Source organism: Heliangelus exortis, chromosome 28 (genome assembly GCF_036169615.1).
Source record: "Heliangelus exortis chromosome 28, bHelExo1.hap1, whole genome shotgun sequence".
Taxonomy (NCBI): domain Eukaryota; kingdom Metazoa; phylum Chordata; class Aves; order Apodiformes; family Trochilidae; genus Heliangelus; species Heliangelus exortis.
In genome coordinates, this window is record NC_092449.1 from 4,638,598 (window position 1) to 4,656,084 (window position 17,487).

Consider the following 17,487-nt stretch of genomic DNA (forward strand, 5'->3'; position numbering starts at 1 on the left):
CCACCCCCTCCCACCCGCCGGTCGGAGGCTCCAGGCTGGTCGGTCACACGGTTTATTTGCTCAGTTCGGGTCTTACAAACAACGGGGGTGGGGGGGTTCGGGGAGGGAGAAAACTTCAAACGGCTTCGGCACAAGTGAGAAGCTCAGGAGCGGGAAGTGCACTTCAGCGGGGCCGGGCAGGGGGCGGCGGGGGCTGCCGGGGGGGCGGGTGGGATGTGCCGGGCTCTGCTCAGTGCCGGCGGGGCTGGACCCCCTCCCCCGGGGGTTGGGGGGGGCTGGCAAGGCAGCACTGCCAGCCCCCCCCCTGCCTCCCCCACCCATCCCTGTCCCTGCCCTGGAGGGAGAACTGAAGCCCGGGTGGTAACTGAGGGCAACTGGGATGTCCCGGGTGGGGGTCACAGCTCACACGAAAGGGGCTGGGGGGAAGGGAGGGCAATGGGGGGAGATGTGCCAGCTGCTGCGGCAGAAGCACCCAGGGTTTGAGCAGGGCTCAGCACCCATGGGTCCTGCTGAGGGGTCCCCGCACTCCCCGCTGCCCCGGGGGGTCTCAGTGGAGACGAAACGCTGGTGCTGGTGGTGAAACCCCGGCTGAAGGACCAGGGCATGGGGTGGGGGAGCGGGGAAGATGCTGGCAGTCCTGGAATGGACACAGTGTCATGGGGACACCCTCCCTGGGCCACTGGACCCTCAGCAACTCCCAGTCCCAATGCTGGGGGTGACCTGGGCTGCCCCACTCACCTGAGGGACCCGATGCTGCAGCCTGGGGTCCCAAAAAGCAGCTCTGCAAAGCTGTGACCGCAGGCACAGGGGAGGCCCCAGCTCCCCCCGCCTCACTGCCACTGCCACCCACATCACCCGAGGACAGGGACACCTGGTCCAGCCCCCCTGGCTGGCACAGCCCGTGATGCTGTTGTGGCAGCTGGGAGGAGGAACGGCCGTGCCAGAGCCTGTGGCAGCCACCAGTGCCAGAGCCTGGGTGCTGGGTCCCACACAGGGGGCCGGGCAGGGTCTCCCACTCACAGCCGTGGGGACTGGCTGGGGCTGACCCCACAGAGCATGTGTGGCCCACGGCTGCCTTTGAGCTCCTGACAGTGGCTGAGCACCAAGAGGGGAGCACTGCCCTCAAGGCCCTTCTTTCACCCTGATGTGCTCCATCCCCGAGGGGCTCACGGCTTGGGGAGCCTGGGGGGCACGGGACGGAGAGGGGACATCTGTGGGCAGCAGGGGAGGGACAGCCCAGGGCCGTTTCCCGCAGGACAAGTGGATGATGGAGGCGTGGAGAGGGACTGGCCCCGTGCCTGCCACCGGCTGGGCCAGGCATGGGTCCCACTGACCGCCGGCGCCCCGGGAGTCCTCTACAGACACAGCGGAGTCCTCCGATCCCCGGCCTGGCCGGCTCTGTCCCGAGGGAGGGTGGGAAGTTGCCGGTGAGAGGAGGGAAAGGCTCCAGCATCGGCTGCAGGAGGGCTCCAGCACAGGGCAGGGGTGGGCAGCCCGTGGGGTGAGGGTGTCTCTAATAAATACGAGCGGCAGCGCTGGTGGGGTTGGCGCAGGCAGACGGGGTGAGGGGAGCCGCGGTTCGCTGCTGCCTGCGGCCGTGTTGGACTTCCCCGGTTCTGCAGAAGGAGGGTCCGTGTCCGGTGGGGGAAGGAGCCCGGCATGCCGGGACGGTGGGCCTGGCTAGCGGGGGGCCGGGACGGAGGGGGCTCGGCGGGGGCAGTCAGTGGGGCTCACATCACCGTGCAGCACTTGCAGCGCTGCTTCTTCGTGTCTGTCTCCTGCTCGGCCTCCTTGGTGTCCGCGGCGTTGCCGCTTGGCTTCTGCCCACCTGGGGTCTCCTCTGCCGGGGCCGGGGCAGCCACGGGCTCCAGCGCCGTGCCGTTGGGTGGAGCGTGGTCCTTGCGTGCCAGCTCCGGCTTGCTCTCGGCGTCCTCGATCACCACCAGCTCGGCCTTGATGGTGCCCTCCAGCCCCAGCACCTTCTTGGTCTCATCCTCATCCTCCACGTTCTGGTAGCCCATGAAGATCATGGTGACAGGCTGCTCCCGGCTTGGCTCCGTCCCCTCGCCCGGTACCGTGCTGCTTTCCCGTGCCTTGGTTTGCAGCCCTGTGATCTCCCGCCGTGGCGTCGGCTTCTGGCTGCCCGGGGTACTGCCGGGCTCCTTGCCAGCTTTGGCCGGGGTCTCACGCCCGGCAGCTTCGCTCAGGGTAGCCTCGTCCGCCTTGTGCAGGAGTTCATCAACCTCGGAGGAGCTGAGGGGGTGGGCTCCGTTCTGCAGGGCCCCGTCCTCGGCGCCCACCGCATGCACCACTGCAGAGATAAGAGGAGGGAGGTGAGGGGGGGACTCAGTGTGGGGGGGACAATCCGACCTGGAAAAGCTCCCGGTGGCACAGCCCACTCGGGCTTGGCTCCTGTGAGGGTGGGAGCTGCAGCTTCCCCTCCCCAAAGGTGCTGACACCATGGCCACAGCCCCCCGAGACCTCCCTCAGCCGGAACCCCCAGCCCTGCCCAACAGCAGACAGGGAGGCTGGAAAAAAAGCACAACGTGAAAAACCATCCTCGGCCCTTGGCACCTCCAGCACCTCAAACCGTGAGCCCTTTGGGAGCTGCAGCCATCTGCCAAGTCACTGACAGTTTGCCAAGCTGGCCACGCTGGCCACAGCAGGCTGGCACCCAGCTCACCAGGCCAGCACGATGCTCTGCAGCAGATGACTGCTGCCATCTGCAAGACCCCAGCGAGGGCTCAGCAGGTGCTGTCACACAACATCCCACCATGTCCTGCTGCCCATGGCACCCCATGGCCCTGTGCTGGGAGGGCACAGGACTCTTCTGCCGCTGCTTTGCCTCCAGCTCATCATGTTTTCCACTTGCCCTGGGGGCATCCCACGATGATCAGCCTCCGTGGCCAGCCCAGGCAGGGCCAGCAGGCCCAGGACCAACAGCACCCTGCCCCAGGCCAGGTGCTGCTGCGGTGGCTCCTTGGACCATCCATGGAGACAGGGATCCCAGAGCAGCTGGGGATGAGCCAGGCAGCTGGTGGTGGTGAAGCCCAGCCTGCCCTGGGATGGCCGTGGGTGTTGGATGGCACCGGCTGCTGGTGCAGCACCATTTCCTTGGAAGGTTGGTCCACTCGGCCACCACTCGGCTCCACATCTTCTCTGCTCTCCATCACGCTGTGCAAACCAGGGACCGTCTGCCCCAGGCTGCAGGGGGGCCCCGTGGGCAGGGCCAGGCCGTACCTTTCAGCTCATCCTCGTACACTTTGACCCCCTGTGGACAGTGGGTCTGGGGGAGCAGTGTGGTGCTGGACAGGACCTTGGTCTCCCCAGTCACTCTGTCCTTCTCCACCGTGATCTCCACCGAGTACATGGCTGGGACACAAACACAGCGCGTTACGGCAGCCCTGGCCCTCCCCAGCCCCTGCTCGGAGGGCAGGTGCGGTGCAGCAGGGTGCGGTGGCAGCGGTGTTAGCGAGGCAGCAGCGGTCAGTGGCGAATGGCAGAGGTGGGTGTGACATCCCGGGCACAGCCCTACTGGGACCTGAGGGGCCGTCACCGTCCCAGCGCTGCCAGCAGCACCTCACCCCCACGGCTTCTGCCTCCCCCGGGCACCCTGGCAAGCGTCCGTCTGTCTGTCTGGTCAGCAGTGCCGGCCACGGGGCGCTGGGCTGGAGCCAGGCTGGTGGCTGCAGGAGGCGGCATCCTCCAGTGAGAGTCCTGGTGCTGGAGCAGCCCCCTCGGAGGGGGTTGGTCCTCGACATCTCTGTCACTCCCGGCCCGGTCCCCGCCAGCACCGGGGTGGCCTCAGCCCGGGTCACTTTGCTCCGAGGACCCACGGCAGCCGCGCCGCAGCCGGCGCTCTGCTCCCCTCCCGTGCGCTGAGAAGCCGCAAACAGAGCGAGAGGAGAAGGATGAACCAGAGCAGAGATACGGAATGGGGCGAGCCCCCTAACCAGCCACGGGGGCCAAAGCGCAAACAAACCCTCTGACTGCAAATATCTGATCTGTGCCTTGGGCCTGGAAAGCCATCGAGCGGTGGAGCGGTGGCGGCAGAGCTGCGGGGGCAGCGAGCCAGCAGGAGGGGGAAGCCAGCGGGGAGGAGGGAGCAAGAGCTCCTCCAAGCAGCACCTACCTGCCTTCAGCATGTCAGTGCCTTCCACCACCTTCATGGGGCTGCTGGAGACTTTCTTCTCAGCTGGGGACAGAGAAGAGAGGAGACTGCCTGAGCCAGGACAGAAGCTCCCACCACCACTGCCTGGGGGGACAGGGACGTGGGGATGTGGCTGCCCCGGCTCCCCCCACCCATCCACCCCAGCCCCGGGGCAGCAGGAGGGGGTGGGAGGTCACCATGGCCGAGCTGAGGGTCACCTACCCTTGACTGTGCCCAGGGGACTCTGCAAAACAGAAGGGAGAGGTTAGGAGCTGCCAAGCACCCACCACCCCCCCAAGACCCTCTGGCACAGGGCGGGCAGGGCAAAGGCTCTGGGGGTGGCAGGGACACGCAGGGGACCAACTTGAGCACTGCAGCTGTGCCGGTGCCCTGGTGTGACCTCATCACCCCCACAGCTCCCCTCTGCAGGCAGTGGCTGTGCCCACCTTCTGTGTGTTGGGGACAGCCTCAGGCTTCTCCTCCTTGGCCAGTGCTGCCACCTCCACCAGGTTCTCCTTGGTGGAAGCTGCTGAGCTGCTGTTCTCCAGCATCTCCAGCTCCTTCTCCAGCCTGTGGGGAAAGACTGGGCTGAGAGGCTGTAGGAAGCCCTGAGGCAGCAACATGGCACAGGGGCAAGGCTCAAATCAGCTCTGGGGCTCAGGAGGCACAGGCATGGACAGGCAGAGCTCGGCCAAGGGGATGGGAGAAGATCCCCCACGGACATAGGGACAAACCCCACACGTGATCCCCCCCCAGCTCACCGTCCCCATGCAGTGACCCCTGGGCCTGCCACACACTGGCCAGTGCCCTGGCTCAGTGGCACAGAGCCAGGCCGTGCCACCACCACTCTGCTCCTCTGTGTCCTGGGGGGTCAGTGTCAGGGATGGCTCCCGGTCGGCGCGGTGCCCCCCGGCAGAGCCCCCCTCGCTGCCGTGCCCCGCCAGGCGCCGGCAGAGGAATGCACTGCGCCATTAGGCTCACACAAAGGCCCCTTCGTGCCTGACCCCTCTCTGCACCAGCACTCGGCAATTAACGGCACAGCCATGACTGATGGCATTCCTGCCGGCTGGGAGGGCTGCCGGGACACCTCCCTGGTGCCCCCAGCCCCCTCCCACTTTTGGCAGCCCCAGCACGAGGGGGCTGGGCAGGGCCTGAGGTGTCTCCCCCTGACCCATCTCCTGCCTGCTCGGGGGTCTCTGGGGAAACCCAGGTGCCCCCCGAGCACACCCCAGTCCCACACATCCCTGTTACCTCTGGATAGTCTCCTCCAGCTCCTTGGTCTTCACCTCATCCTCCTGCATCTGCTTTTTCATGGCCTCATCCTCCTCGGAGCCGGAGGCCGGGGCCCCCTCCAGCAGCCATCTCTCCCGCAGCGCCTTGGACTGGGGAGCAGGGGCAGGGGTGTGTGTGTCTGTCACGTTCTGCCATCCCACAGCCGGGGGGGGGTCCCGGAGCAGGGGCAGCCCGGGGGGGAGGGTCAGGGGACCCTCACCTTGAGATGCTGGAGCTGCCGCCTGTCATCCTCCAGCTGCCGCCTTTTGTTCTCGATCTCTGTCTGACGTTTCCGCTTCTCCTGGAGGGACAGAGAAGGGGTCGGTGTGGGGAGGGGGTGGGTGCCGGGCACTGCCGGGGTGGGGGCACCTCCCTCCTGGCCAGGGCAGTATCCCCGAAGGGGGGGGAAGCAAGGCCCGGGGCGAGGGGCTCCCACGCGGTCTGACACAGGGACACGAGCCATGCCGCAGGCTGCGAGAGTGGCCTGGGGGACAGCCACCTCCTGGGAGCTCCCCAGCCCTACGTCACCTCCCTGTCCTCACTGAGGGAAACTGAGGCACGGAGAGTGCAGAGAAATCAGGGCAGAGCCTGGACTCTGCTCACCGTCTCAAATTGTCACCGTCCCCTCGGCCGGCCCCGCAGAGCGAACTGCCAGCGCGGGAGGAACCGGTCCCCCGGGGGAAACCAACACCCCCCCGGCGCGGGTCCTGGGGCCGCTCCAGATCGGGCCCGGCCCGGGAACAATTCGCTCTTTGTGCGGCGGCGATCGGCGGCAGCGGGAGCTGCTCTGGGGTTTAAAACCAGCCCGACCCCCGCGCCGCCCCCCCTGATCGCTAATTAATATAATTACTGGAGTCCATAGCGGGCAGGGACAGATCCTGCGCCCTCCCTTTCCCTGGGAAAGGCTAGGGAGGAATCATCACTCACTTCCCTCTCACTTGGGGCTCATTAAGTCACTGCTTCGTTAATTAAACCTCCCGGCCCCGCCCCTCTTCCAGCAACGCGGCCAAACCCCGACGCCGCCGCGGGGCCGGACACCCCGGCACGACTCCCGCCGGTCTTTGTCCGGCTGATGGAGACCCTCCGGTGCGGAGACACGGGGACACGGGGACACGGCTCCGGGTCCGGTGCACGCCGGGGACTCACCGCGATGGCCTGGAGCCGCTCCTGCTGAAGGGTGGTGGCTTCCACAGCCCTGCAAGATAGCAGGGAGAACGTGAGGAGCCCAGCTGAGGCTGAGCAGGGACGTGGTGCCACCAGCACCGAGCCGGACACCCCACCTGCCCCTCGCCGCCCCGGAGCCGGGTGCCCCCCACCCGCAGAGCTCCCCCAGCCCGCAAATCCCCAGGGACAGGCACCCTGTCCCAGACCGGAGGTGACCCTGCGCGACCGGACCCGCTTCTCCCGCCGCGCAGATGGAACCGGTGACCACGGAGGGGCTGGAGCGGGACGGTTCTGGCTCCCCTGCGGTTCCGTCTGGCTCACACTTCCCATTCCAAGCCCATTCCTTGGCTGCAGATGCTTTTCCCAGACAGTGACCTTTTGGGCTGCGCTCAGGCACACGCACGGACACGTGCACGGACACACGGACACGCACAGACATCCCTACCCTGGCCGGGGTTCGTGCTCCCGGGTCTGGATCCAGACCCCGAACCGCCGCCCCTAGCCTGCGGATGCTGGACCCCGGTGTGCTGCGAGGAGGAGGTGGCCCGACAGCCCCCATCCCCGGTTTTCTCCGTCCCACCCCGCCCCACGGATCCGTCCCCTTCTCCCGGGGACACAGGCTGCAGATGGCCCCGGGCGGGGGGCGGGAGGTCATTAAGGGCTTATTCCAAAGATGGTTTTACACACGGGGTGGGCACGGGCTGCTGCGTCCCCCACACGGCACCCCCTGGGCTGGGCTCACTCTTGTGCCCCCGCAGGACCCCGCCACGTGGAGGGACAGGACCTGGGCTCTTGGCAAATTTGACGGACTCTGCCGGGACGACGGGACCCCCCGGGGGCCCCCTCCCCCATTCTCCAAGGCAGCAATTACACGAAAGCCGCTCAGCACCGCCCTCCCCTCACCCCGGGATCCCGGCAGACCGTGAAATCCCGGCCAGCAAAACAACCCGGGGAGGTGACACTCGTGTACCCGTTATTTTGGGACTCTGCGGTGACGCTGTGGATGTTTCACAGGTGCAGCTCCACACCGGCTGCTCCCGTGTCCCCCCAGTGTCCCCCGGGCTGCCCCAGGCCCCACGGGCTCCCCCCAGCCCAACCCTCGGCACCCCACACTCGGAGGCCTTTGGGCCAGTTTCTCTCCTGGATCTTGCCCCATTCACAGCTCCAAACTTTCCTAAAATGTTCTGTTCTGGTTTTCCTCCCTCCTCAGTCCCCTTTATTTTCCATTATTTGCCACAGTCTCTGCATTCCCGGGTCGAACGCCAGGAATCTTCCTGGCCCGGGGAGAGAGACACAAAACCGTCTGGATGCCCCTCGCTGCACCCCCTGTTCCAGCAGCCTGAGAGCCCCAGCCCTGCTCTGGAGCCCAAACCCCCCTCGGGCAGGCTCACCCACCACCCCCAGACCCTGCTGAGAGGGAGGCCGGGTCCCTGCCCACGGGGACAGGCGGAGGGGTCCCAGGCCCCCAGCCAGCCTCGGTCCCTCCGTGCCCTGTCCCTGGGGATCCGATGGGGCCCCGCATCCCCCTGCCCCGGTGACTGATGGCTCTGCCGAGCCGGGAGGCGGTTCCCTGGCAACGGCACCATGGCAACGGCGCCATGGCAACGGCACCATGGCAACGGGGCGAGCCGCGGGGAGGGGGGATGCGCAGCGCAGGCGGAGGGGTCCCCCGAGGCCGGGACCACCACTCCTCGGGCCCAGCACCCTCGGGCCAAGGCCACCAGAGACTCCCCGGAGGGTTTGCCTTCTTCCAGCATGATCTCCAGAGCCACCCCAGGAGTCAGGACCACAGAGATCAGGACCACTGAGCTCCCCACAACCAGGACCCCAAGAACCCAAAGTCAGCCCCTCCTGCCCTCACTTCACCTGCTCTCGCAAGCTCCGGGTAACAGCCTCCCAGGTTTCCAGACGCTGTCCAAGGCACATGTGTCCCAGGCCCGCCTGTCCCAGGGCAGCTCCTCCAGCATGGTGGGGAGAGCCATGGGCTGGGGATGCAGGTGGCACCGGGGGGGATGGTGCCCGGGCTCCCCCTCTGCAGCCCCAGGACCCGGGGGTGGATCCACACACACGTGTGAGCTCACACACGCCCGGTGCCCGGGCTCCCCTGGGCTCTCCAGCCCTTTCCATCCCTGCTGATGCTGCCGTTTCCGACCATCACAAGGGAAGCCTGTGACCTTTTGTCTCTTCCCCGCCTGACATGAAACAATAATGTTTATTTGCCTTCCTCTGTTTTTTCCCATTAGCTCATCCAAATGTGCGAAGAGCCGTTTCACGCTGCTCCTCCGCTCCCCTGACCTCCGCTCCCCTCCCACCCCCCCAGCTCCCAGCCAGGGGGAGGGCAGGGACAGAGCCCCGTACTGGGAGGGCACTGCCACAGCCGAACCCCTGCACCGACACCACCAGCACGACCCTGGGAGATGGGCCCTGCTGCGAGCCCCAGACCCGTGTAAACGTTGGGGACTGGTGCTGATTTACACCCCCGTTTCCACACCAGGAGCTGGGCCAGGAGTGACGCTGCGGCGGGGACCGCGCCTGCAAAGCTCCGTCACGAAGCCATTAGCAGCAGGGACGCTATCGAACGGCCTGGATGGCAGCGGGGGGGAGAGGAGGGGGCTGCAGCAGACGGGGGGGGGGCTGCACGCATCGACTGCAAAGGCAAATCATCCAGGGGTTTGGGCGAGGATGGAAGGAGATCCGCGCTGACCGGGAGCCGAGCGGGGTAGCTGGGTGCAGTCCTGGTGTTGTGGGGGCTGCTCCTGCCCGGCCCCGGGTGCCCCCACCCCACCACTGGCTCCATCATCCCACTCTGTGAGCCGTCCCCACGCTGCCCTGGGAGGGGATGGGGACAGGGGGAGAGGGGGGAGGCGGGAGGAGGAGACGCAGCCCCAGGCTCCTGAAAACGCAGGATGCATTAGAGCAAGAGGAGCTGCCTGATTGATTCTTCAGGCTGAGACGTGGGTTGGGAGTGCCAGGAGAAAATGGATCCCATGAATATTTGATGAACGAAGGCTTGGGGAGGGAGTTTGATTGGAAAATTACAGATCTTTCAAACAATGGTTCAAGTGCCCTCCAAACACTTGGGTTTCCAGCTCCCTTCCAGTTAGAGGAGCAAGGCTTCACCAGGAAACTCCCCCATGGTTTGTGAATGAGAGCAGAGCTGGCTGCTCCCCACGTCTGGGAGCACGGATGGGCCGGGATAGGCAGCCCCAGAGCCAGCCCAGGACATGGCACCCAGGTCCTCTTCAACCCGGGGTCCCTGGGTTCCCCTCACACGAGGCAGCACAGCTCCCCCACACCAACAACATGAACTTGGACACACAGAAGGCTCTAAGGAGCCAGCAGGAATGTCAATCCTGCCTGCTCTCCTGCTCAGGGCATCCTTGACAGTCCCTGAGCTTGGTCCTCAGTGCTCAGATGAGGGTCTGGGCTCAGCCCACCTCCAGCCATGCTCCACCAGAACCAACTGGCTGGGGCAGGATCCGCCCTGGCTTCTCTGTCTGCTCCTGGGGTGCTCCCGGGCTCACCCTCACCCTGAGAGCAGCATGTCTGGGGCCTGGGGGCTTGCCTGCTTCCAGATGGAGTAAAGACAGACTTGGGAATGGGGCTCATGTGAACACCTCTGCCCCAGCCCTGAGCTTTGCACCTCTTCCTGACCCTCCCCAGCACACGTCTCCTCCCTGGCCTTCATCCCGGCCCTTCCTCACTGCCAGTGCCAGAGATGGGCTCAGCTGAGCCCCAGCACAGCTCCCAGCATGGCCCAGACCCCACAGGGAGAGAGGCAGTGAGAGCCCAGCCCGGGGAGCTTCAGCTGAGCTTTGCTTCTCCCAGTGGCAGGCTGAGAGCAGAGTCCTGAGCCCCTTCCCAAACGGGTCCCAGGTTGTGTCTCCCTCCTTCACCCAGGTGCAACTGTCAGCTTTTGATCAGGGATGGGACGGGTCAGGAGGACAGGACCAGGAGACTCCCAGGCCAAGGAGACCCCAGACCTGGAGGGGAGAACAGCAACATTCCCAGACAAACTACCAGTGCAGCCAGATGTGGAGATGGAAAATTTCCAGCTGCTCATGAGCATCAGTAGCAGCAGGAGCAGAGGACGGAGGAGCAGCCCCGAAGAGACCAGCAGAGCCTTGTTGAGAACTGGATGCTTTCAGCCAAACCTCCCTGGGCACCAGCAGCTCACAGCACCCAGGACCCTCCTCCAGCCACTGCTGGTGCCAGGGCCAACCAGGAGCTGAAGCTCTCCCATGCCTGGCAGCTGCTGCAGAGCCAGGCCCACATCAGGGGAGCACCTCAATGTGTGGCCCCCATCCAGAGACTCTCCTCAATCTCCACTCTCCTCCCCATGACCAGGCTGTGATTCAAGGGAGAAAGACCGACAGGGCAGGGGCACTGGGGCTGCAGATCCCTCCCGTAACTTGGACCCACCTGGGGGAGCACGTTTGGCCATTTTAACCAACAACAACTTTTATACATTTATTCCAGCCCAAAAGCTCAGAAGCCTCTTCCCAAAGGGCTGCAGCTGACTGAGCAGCCAGAGGGGTTGTGCTGGTGGAGTAGGGAGTGTGTGGAGCCTGGGGCACTATCCTGCCCAGAGACCCCATGTCCTGTCCCTGCAGCTCCTTGTCCCAGACCCTAGGGCATGTCACACCCTTGGTTCTGCCCTTTTCCTTGCTGCCTGTTGGCAAACCACACACACATTTTCCCCCCTAAAGATGAACTTCTCTAGAGGGACTGACCCACCAAGGAGCTGCCCAAAGCTCCAGCCTGGCCTTGGTGAGCTTTCACACCCCAAAACCTCCAGCCTCCTAGCATCAAGGAGAGCTGCTCCCCTCCTCCACCAAAATATCCCCAAGCCCCTGCTGGTGCCTCCTGTGTCACCCTCAGCCCTAAGCTTGTCAGAGCCCACCCCAACCCGTGGAGCCCACCCTCCTGACCCTTGCCTGCACCCTCAGCCCCACGGGGCTCCCCTGCTGGGAGGCAGACAGTGGAGAGCAGGACCTGTTGACACCCGGTGTCTGGCTAGCCAAGGACCAGTGGATGTGGACAAGGCAAAGAGCCGAGGGAGCTGCCCCAGGCTGGCTGGGTGCCCCGGAGAAGCCACCGATGCCAACCCCAGGAGATACTGGGAGGACCCTTGCTTGCCAGAGGAGGGAAGGAAAGGCCTGGGTGCCACAGGGCCAGCCCTGTCCTGGCCCACAAGCAGCTCTGTGCCCTCCCAGTACCCACGGGCTGCACGTGGGAGCCGCCGCTGTACCCAATCTTCAAAACCAGCACGCAAGCAGGATGGTCCCCAGCTGCCCCCCTCCCAGCGGCCTCCACCTGCTTCCCCCTTCCCCAAGCCCAGCCCGGAGCCTTCCAGGGAGCGACGGGGCCGGGCCCCACCGCGGCACACAAAGGATGAGGCCGGGGCCGGGGAGCGTCCCCCCGGCAGGATCCCCTCGGGCAGCCGGGCCCCGCAGCCGAGGGCTGGGGGTGCGGGCACAGGGAGGGGTCCGCAGCTCCCAGCCACCCACACGCAGCAGCAACAACAGGTTCAAAACACAAAAATAAACGCCCTTCCCACCCCACGCTTCCCGCACCGCTGCCAGCAGAGACTCACCCCCCGCAGCCCCCGCTCCGGGCCCTCCGCCCCTGCACCCCGAGCCGGCATCCCTGGCAGGGCAGGGACCGGGGGGGCAGCACCTGCTGAGCAGCATCGGGGGGACGGGAGGCCCCGGGAGCGAGGTTCCGTGCCCCGGCATTGGGGGGATGTGAGCCACCGGTATCGGGGTCCTGAGCCCCAGCATCTGGGGGGATATGAGCCCCTAGGTTTGGGGTCGCAAGCATCGGCATAGAGGGGGTGCGAGCTCTCGGGTTTGGGATCCTGAGTCCTCAGGCTTAGAGGGGTGCAAGGGGTTCCGAACCCCGACACCGGGGGGAACCCGAGCCCCCGGTATGGGCTCCGCCAGCCCGCGGTGTGAGGTTCCCGCATCCCCGGTGCGGGGGTCCCGAGCCCCTGCACTGTGGAGCCGCCCCCCTCCCCCCCTCCCGGTACTGCGGTGCTCAGCCGGCGGCGGGGGGGGGCCGCGGCCCGGTACGGGGTCCCGGGGGGTGCCGGTACTCACTCCATCTTCCCGGTGGGGTCGGAGCAGAGCGGGGCCGGCGGCCGCCGGCGTCCCGGCGCTCAGGGCCCGGCGGGCGGCGGCATCCCCGGCGGGGCGGCGGGATGCGCAGGGACGTGGGGCCGCGCCGGTGCCGCCGCCTCCCGCCTCCCTCCTGCACAGCTCCGTCTGCCGGGCGCGGCCCGCCACTGCCACCGCCCCTCACCCGGCCTCGGGGCGCGGCCCCCCCCGCCCACCGCAGCCACCGCCCCTCGCCCGGCCGGGGGGCGCGGAGGGGCCTCGAGGCGTATCCCGGCTGCGGGTCCCGGAGGGGGCGGGCTGGAGGGGCCCCGAGCAGGACGGGCCGTCCCGGAGGGTCCCCGCCCCGGCTAAAGGCCGCCCACCCTGCCAGGGCCCCCGCGTACCCCCGGCGCCCGGCCCTGAGGGTGCGAAGGGCGGGGGCGATGGGGAAGGGGGAGCGGGGTCCCCCCGCGCTGCTCCCCCATTTCCCAATGCAACGGCCACGTTGGGCAAACGCTGGCAAACCGACTCAGGAAGCCCCGAGCCGGCCTCTGGCACCCGCTGTTGGGAAACCCGCCCGCTGCAGGGGACCAGAGCGAGCCTGGCTCTGCTGGGAGGGTCACCCTGGCAAGGGGACTTCTGCACCCCCACCCCAGGACACCCCGGGCGCTGCAGACCAGGGGGAGCAAGCTGCCTCTCACCAGCAGCACTGGCATAGAGCCAGAGGGAACTCCAGAGGGGCCAAAAGAGATCTGGGTCCCAACACATCACAGTTCCAGCCCCAGGGACACTGCCACATCCTGTGATGTGCTAGGGCCCTGCTGCTCCCACGTCTCTGCCGAGAGGGGTTCGTCCTGCACAGGAGGAGCCGGGCCTGCTTTCTCCCTTCCCCAATCCATTCCCCGCTCCGCTCCGGGAGAAGCCACAACGCTGCACGAACCCCTTGTGCTGCCCGTGCCCCCCACCCACAGGAATTGCAAAAGGCAGAGAGCAGGAAGGAGGAGGAGGGCGATACCCACCAGCAGGGCCTCAGCCCGCCCTGGGCTATTTAAGCACCCCCAGCCTGAGCAGTCGTGGGGGAGGTGGCAGTGTTCCACTCTGCGACAGCATGGTCACAGCTGGGCTGCTCATCCTCAGCGTGGGGGGCATCGTCCTGCTCCCAGCACTGGCCCCAACAGGTAAGGGGAGAGGGGGTCTGGTCCCCATGGCCGGGGTGGGAGAGAGAGAGCCCGGGCTGCAGCACCGCTGGGCACAGGGGGCTTTGCCCTGACACCCTCAGCCCCCCCTCAGCCAGAGCCAACGCTCAGCTGCTCCCCGGGACTCATGGGTGCTGCTGGGAAGCTTTGGACACGCAGCCAGGAGCAGGAAAGACACAGACGAGGGCTATGCCTGGGGTCTGTGGCAACCGGTGACCACCTGCACCCACCCACCAGGCACCCAGGGCAGCCGGATCATCGGGGGGAAGGCAGTGGCACCCCACTCCCGGCCCTTCGTTGCCTCCATCCAGATGGACGGGCAGCACGTCTGCGGGGGCTTCCTGGTGTGGCCCAAATGGGTGATGACAGCAGCCCACTGCCTCATTCCCAGGTGAGCCAGGCTCCCTCGGGTGGTCTGTCCCCCCCCCACCTGCGGGACACAGCACCCCTTCAAATGAATACCCCTATCCCAGGGGTTACACAGTCCTGGAGTACCCCCCTTTGCCCACCCCTACTTCTGAGCCCACCTCGCCAGGCCCCTCCTCCTCCTCTCCAGTAGCCCCCAACTGCACCCTCTCAGGGCCCCACTCCCACAGGCGCAGCCCCTCGGTGCGCGTGGTGCTGGGTGCCCACCGCCTGGAGGAGCCCGAGGGGTCCCAGCAGATCTTCAGCGTCACCGAATCCATCGCCCACCCGCACTACAGCCCCGCCTTGGTGGACAACGACATCCGCCTGCTCAGGGTGAGACCACCTCCAAGACGGGTGCCCCACGGGAAGGAAATGGGACTCCCCCCACCCCGTGGGGTGCAGGAGGGCAGTGGGGTGCTCCAGGCCGGCCGAGCAGACACTAGGTGTCAGTGCTTCTCCGGAGAAGCAGGACCGGCCGTGGGGTGCGATGGAGGCAGCTGAGGACACACCAGTCCCGGCAGGCCAGTCTCCAGAGCAGACTGGGACCAGTACCAGAATGGCAGGGGGTCCCGGCCCCTGGAGAGGGAAGGGCAGGGCTGGGCGGGGTTGACAGCAGAGAGCTGGGTGGGAGGTGATGGGGCACAGCGGGTCGGGTTGCCGGGCAGAAGCAGCTTGTGGGGGGCTCAGCCCCACGGCGAAGCCCCCCGCACCTCGTCCCTCCACCCAGCTCAACAGGTCGGCCACCCTGAACAAGTTCGTGAAGCGGATCCGCCTGCCCCGGCCCGGTGTTGACCTGAAGCCCGGCACCATCTGCCACGTGGTGGGCTGGGGGGACACCTCCAACTATGGTGACCGTCCCAGTGAGCTGATAGAGACCGGCACCACCATCGTCAAGCGGAGCCTCTGCCGAACGCTGTGGAGGGGCAAGGTCTCCCCCAACATGCTGTGCGGGGCCAGCCCCAACACCACGCTGCAGGGCGTCTGCGCCGTGAGTGTCCTCCCCAACCCCTGCCCCCAGCCGCCCCCCAGGAGACCTCCCTCCCACTTCCTTGATTTGAAGGGTGACTCCGGGGGACCCCTGATCTTCAAGGGAAAGGTCTACGGCATCGTCTCCTTCTCCGGGCAGAGGTGTGGGGACCGCCGGTACCCCGACATCTACACCAAGATCTCCAACTACATCGCCTGGGTGCACCACACCCTGCGAAGGCAGCACCAGCAGAAGGGGCTGCCAAAGCCCTCGCCGGGGCAGGGAGGGGGTCCTGGGGGCAGGTGGGCTGTGGGGAGAGGGGCTGAGGTGTCTTAGGAGCCCCAGGAGGAGGAGAGGGCAGGAGCTCCCAGGTCCTCCCAGCTGTGGGGGTTTGGGAGTTGGTGCTCAGGGCTCCTCACCCCAGGGCAGGGCAGGAGAGCGGCTGCAGGTTGGGGGTGGGAGGTGCATCCCCCCCAGGCTCGAGCATCTCTCTCAGCTGCTTGCAGCAGCAGCGCTTTCCTTCCTCAATAAAACTTCCATCCTAGAGCTCTGTCCATTCACTTTCCTTCTGCCCACCCCGCTTCCCTCTTCCAGGGGGGCCACAGCCCCCCATCTCTGGGGCAGACACGAGTTCCAGGGACCTTCACCACCCACCAGCCCCTGCCCACCCTGATCCCCCTCTCTGGCTGTCCCACTGTGCTGGGGTCCCAGCCAGACCCCCAGTGCGGGTGGATGGATCCGGGGATGCAGGGCCGGGGGGGAAAGAGCCAGCCCCTACTCAGGACCAGGCCCTGTCCTGGGGAGCTGGGATCCACGTCCAGGTGCTGTCACCCCTGAGCATCCCCAGGAGCGCTGGAGCTGCCTTCCCGACGGGGTGGGGCTCCCCGTTATCCCACCCCATCGCACTTAGTCCCGTCCCATACAATCCCACACCGCACCCTGCTCTTCAGGACCTCCCAAACTGGGGCACCCCAGCCGCGGGTCGAGGCCTCCACCGTCTCCTTGCAGGGACCGGGGTGGCCGCATTACATGTGCTGAGCTGCTGATGGGTCTCAGCTGGGGCATGCACATTGCCTGCGGCTTTGCCCGGCGTCGCCGCCGTCTCTGGGGACAGACCCAGACGTCCCCGGCTCCTGCTTGTTTGTTTTATCTGCAAATTGCCGCACGCCGCGGGGCAGCCGCTTCCCCCCTCCCCCTAAGACCAACAAGCTGACCGCAGCATCCAGCACGGGCCATCTCCAGGGGCACAAAGGCCAGGGCCAGGCCAGCATGCCCAGAGGTCCCTAGGAGTCACCCTCACCTCTGCGGTCCCTTCGCTGGGGACCCCGGGGGGGCTTTGCCTGCCCCATCCCCCTCGAGGGCAGTCCCGGCTGAGGCGCCTTGCACGAGGTGAGGGGACACACGGATGGGGTGGCCTCAGGGACACAGGAGGATGCCCAGCAGAGCCCAGCCCCCTGCCAGCCACCGAGGAAGCCCCAAACCCCGTGGGATCCTGGCAACGTGGGACTCCCCCAGGATGCCGGGGCAGAGCTGCCAGCCCCGGGGGCTCCTGCGCGCTGCCGGGAAGCATGGGGAGCCGGCGCCAGTCCCGGCTTGTCCCAGACCACCCAAAAACCGGCGGGAAGCAGGCGCCTGACTCACGGCCGTGTTTTGGAACCCGAAATCTCCCGCTCATCGCCGGAGCTGACGTCGCTGCCGCAGCCGGTGCCCGCGGCTCGGCGTGGGGCTGAACAACGGGAGGGGGGGGGGCGGAGACAGACCACCCCCGGCCGGGGGTTCTCGGAACAAACCCCCCCGGACGGGCTCGGCGCAGCTCCGGGGCGCAGGAGACGCCCGGGGTCAGCTCAGGCTGCAGCGCGGGCCGGATCCTGCGCGATACTCAGGCGGGCTGTGGGGTGCCCCACGCTGGCAGAGCTCCGGGAGGACGGGGGTCTCTGGGTGTCGGCAGGAGCGAAGGCCTCGTTTCTCCTCACCGCTCCACGGTTCCTCAGTTTCCCCCGTGTAAACCGGTCCAGGGCTGAGGGGGATTTTGGAGCCCTGGAGCTCCCCACTGCCGAATCCCATCCCCGCGGTCCTGAGCCGGGCTCGGGCTGCGGAGGGCTCGGCGGGGTCTCGGGGCTGCACCGTGCCGGCCTCCCGCACAGGGAACCAGCGGCGGGTCCTGCTGAGCCCCGCGCCGCAGGCACCCGCCCGGGGGGGGCTTCGTACATCGGGACCCAATTAAAGGCAGGA

At 66.9% G+C, this 17,487-nt stretch overlaps 2 protein-coding genes across 5 annotated transcripts; one reads left to right on the forward strand and one right to left on the reverse strand.

Moving 5' to 3' along the window:
• Positions 1–36: 36 nt before the first annotated feature.
• Positions 37–12,866, reverse strand: PALM (paralemmin). Of its 4 annotated transcripts, none has more exons than XM_071727692.1 (9): positions 12,688–12,865; positions 6,569–6,617; positions 5,643–5,723; positions 5,402–5,532; positions 4,597–4,720; positions 4,373–4,394; positions 4,133–4,195; positions 3,241–3,372; positions 37–2,311 (listed from the first exon to the last, which is right to left on the reverse strand). In XM_071727692.1, exons 1-9 carry the CDS (start codon positions 12,690–12,692, stop codon positions 1,731–1,733), a joined length of 1,188 nt encoding a protein of 395 aa, XP_071583793.1. In that variant the 5' UTR covers positions 12,693–12,865; the 3' UTR covers positions 37–1,730. The 4 variants fall into 4 exon arrangements, with proteins under 4 accessions (XP_071583793.1, XP_071583791.1, XP_071583794.1 ...); XM_071727690.1 differs by lacking the exon at positions 12,688–12,865 and adding an exon at positions 8,453–8,726; XM_071727693.1 differs by lacking the exon at positions 3,241–3,372 and having other exon boundaries at positions 12,688–12,866.
• Positions 12,867–13,679: 813 nt separating this feature from the next.
• Positions 13,680–15,591, forward strand: PRSS57 (serine protease 57). Its single transcript, XM_071727440.1, has 5 exons — positions 13,680–13,862; positions 14,118–14,271; positions 14,477–14,621; positions 15,016–15,276; positions 15,349–15,591. The coding sequence occupies exons 1-5, from the start codon at positions 13,793–13,795 to the stop codon at positions 15,589–15,591; spliced, it is 873 nt and encodes a 290-aa protein (XP_071583541.1). The 5' UTR covers positions 13,680–13,792.
• The last annotated feature ends 1,896 nt before the right edge of the window (positions 15,592–17,487 follow it).

Bases quoted from the DNA above. Each gene is read 5' to 3' on its own strand.
- PALM (XM_071727690.1), bottom strand. From the start codon at position 8,568: ATGGCTCTCCCCACCATGCTGGAGGAGCTGCCCTGGGACAGGCGGGCC. The intron at 5,724-6,568 runs GTGAGTCCCCGG...CTGTCCCTCCAG, and splicing joins AGCGGCTCCAGGCCATCGCG to GAGAAGCGGAAACGTCAGAC. The intron at 5,533-5,642 runs GTGAGGGTCCCC...CCTGCTCCCCAG, and splicing joins GGCAGCTCCAGCATCTCAAG to TCCAAGGCGCTGCGGGAGAG.
- PRSS57 (XM_071727440.1), top strand. From the start codon at position 13,793: ATGGTCACAGCTGGGCTGCTCATCCTCAGCGTGGGGGGCATCGTCCTG. The intron at 13,863-14,117 runs GTAAGGGGAGAG...CCCACCCACCAG, and splicing joins CCCAGCACTGGCCCCAACAG to GCACCCAGGGCAGCCGGATC. The intron at 14,272-14,476 runs GTGAGCCAGGCT...CCACTCCCACAG, and splicing joins GCCCACTGCCTCATTCCCAG to GCGCAGCCCCTCGGTGCGCG.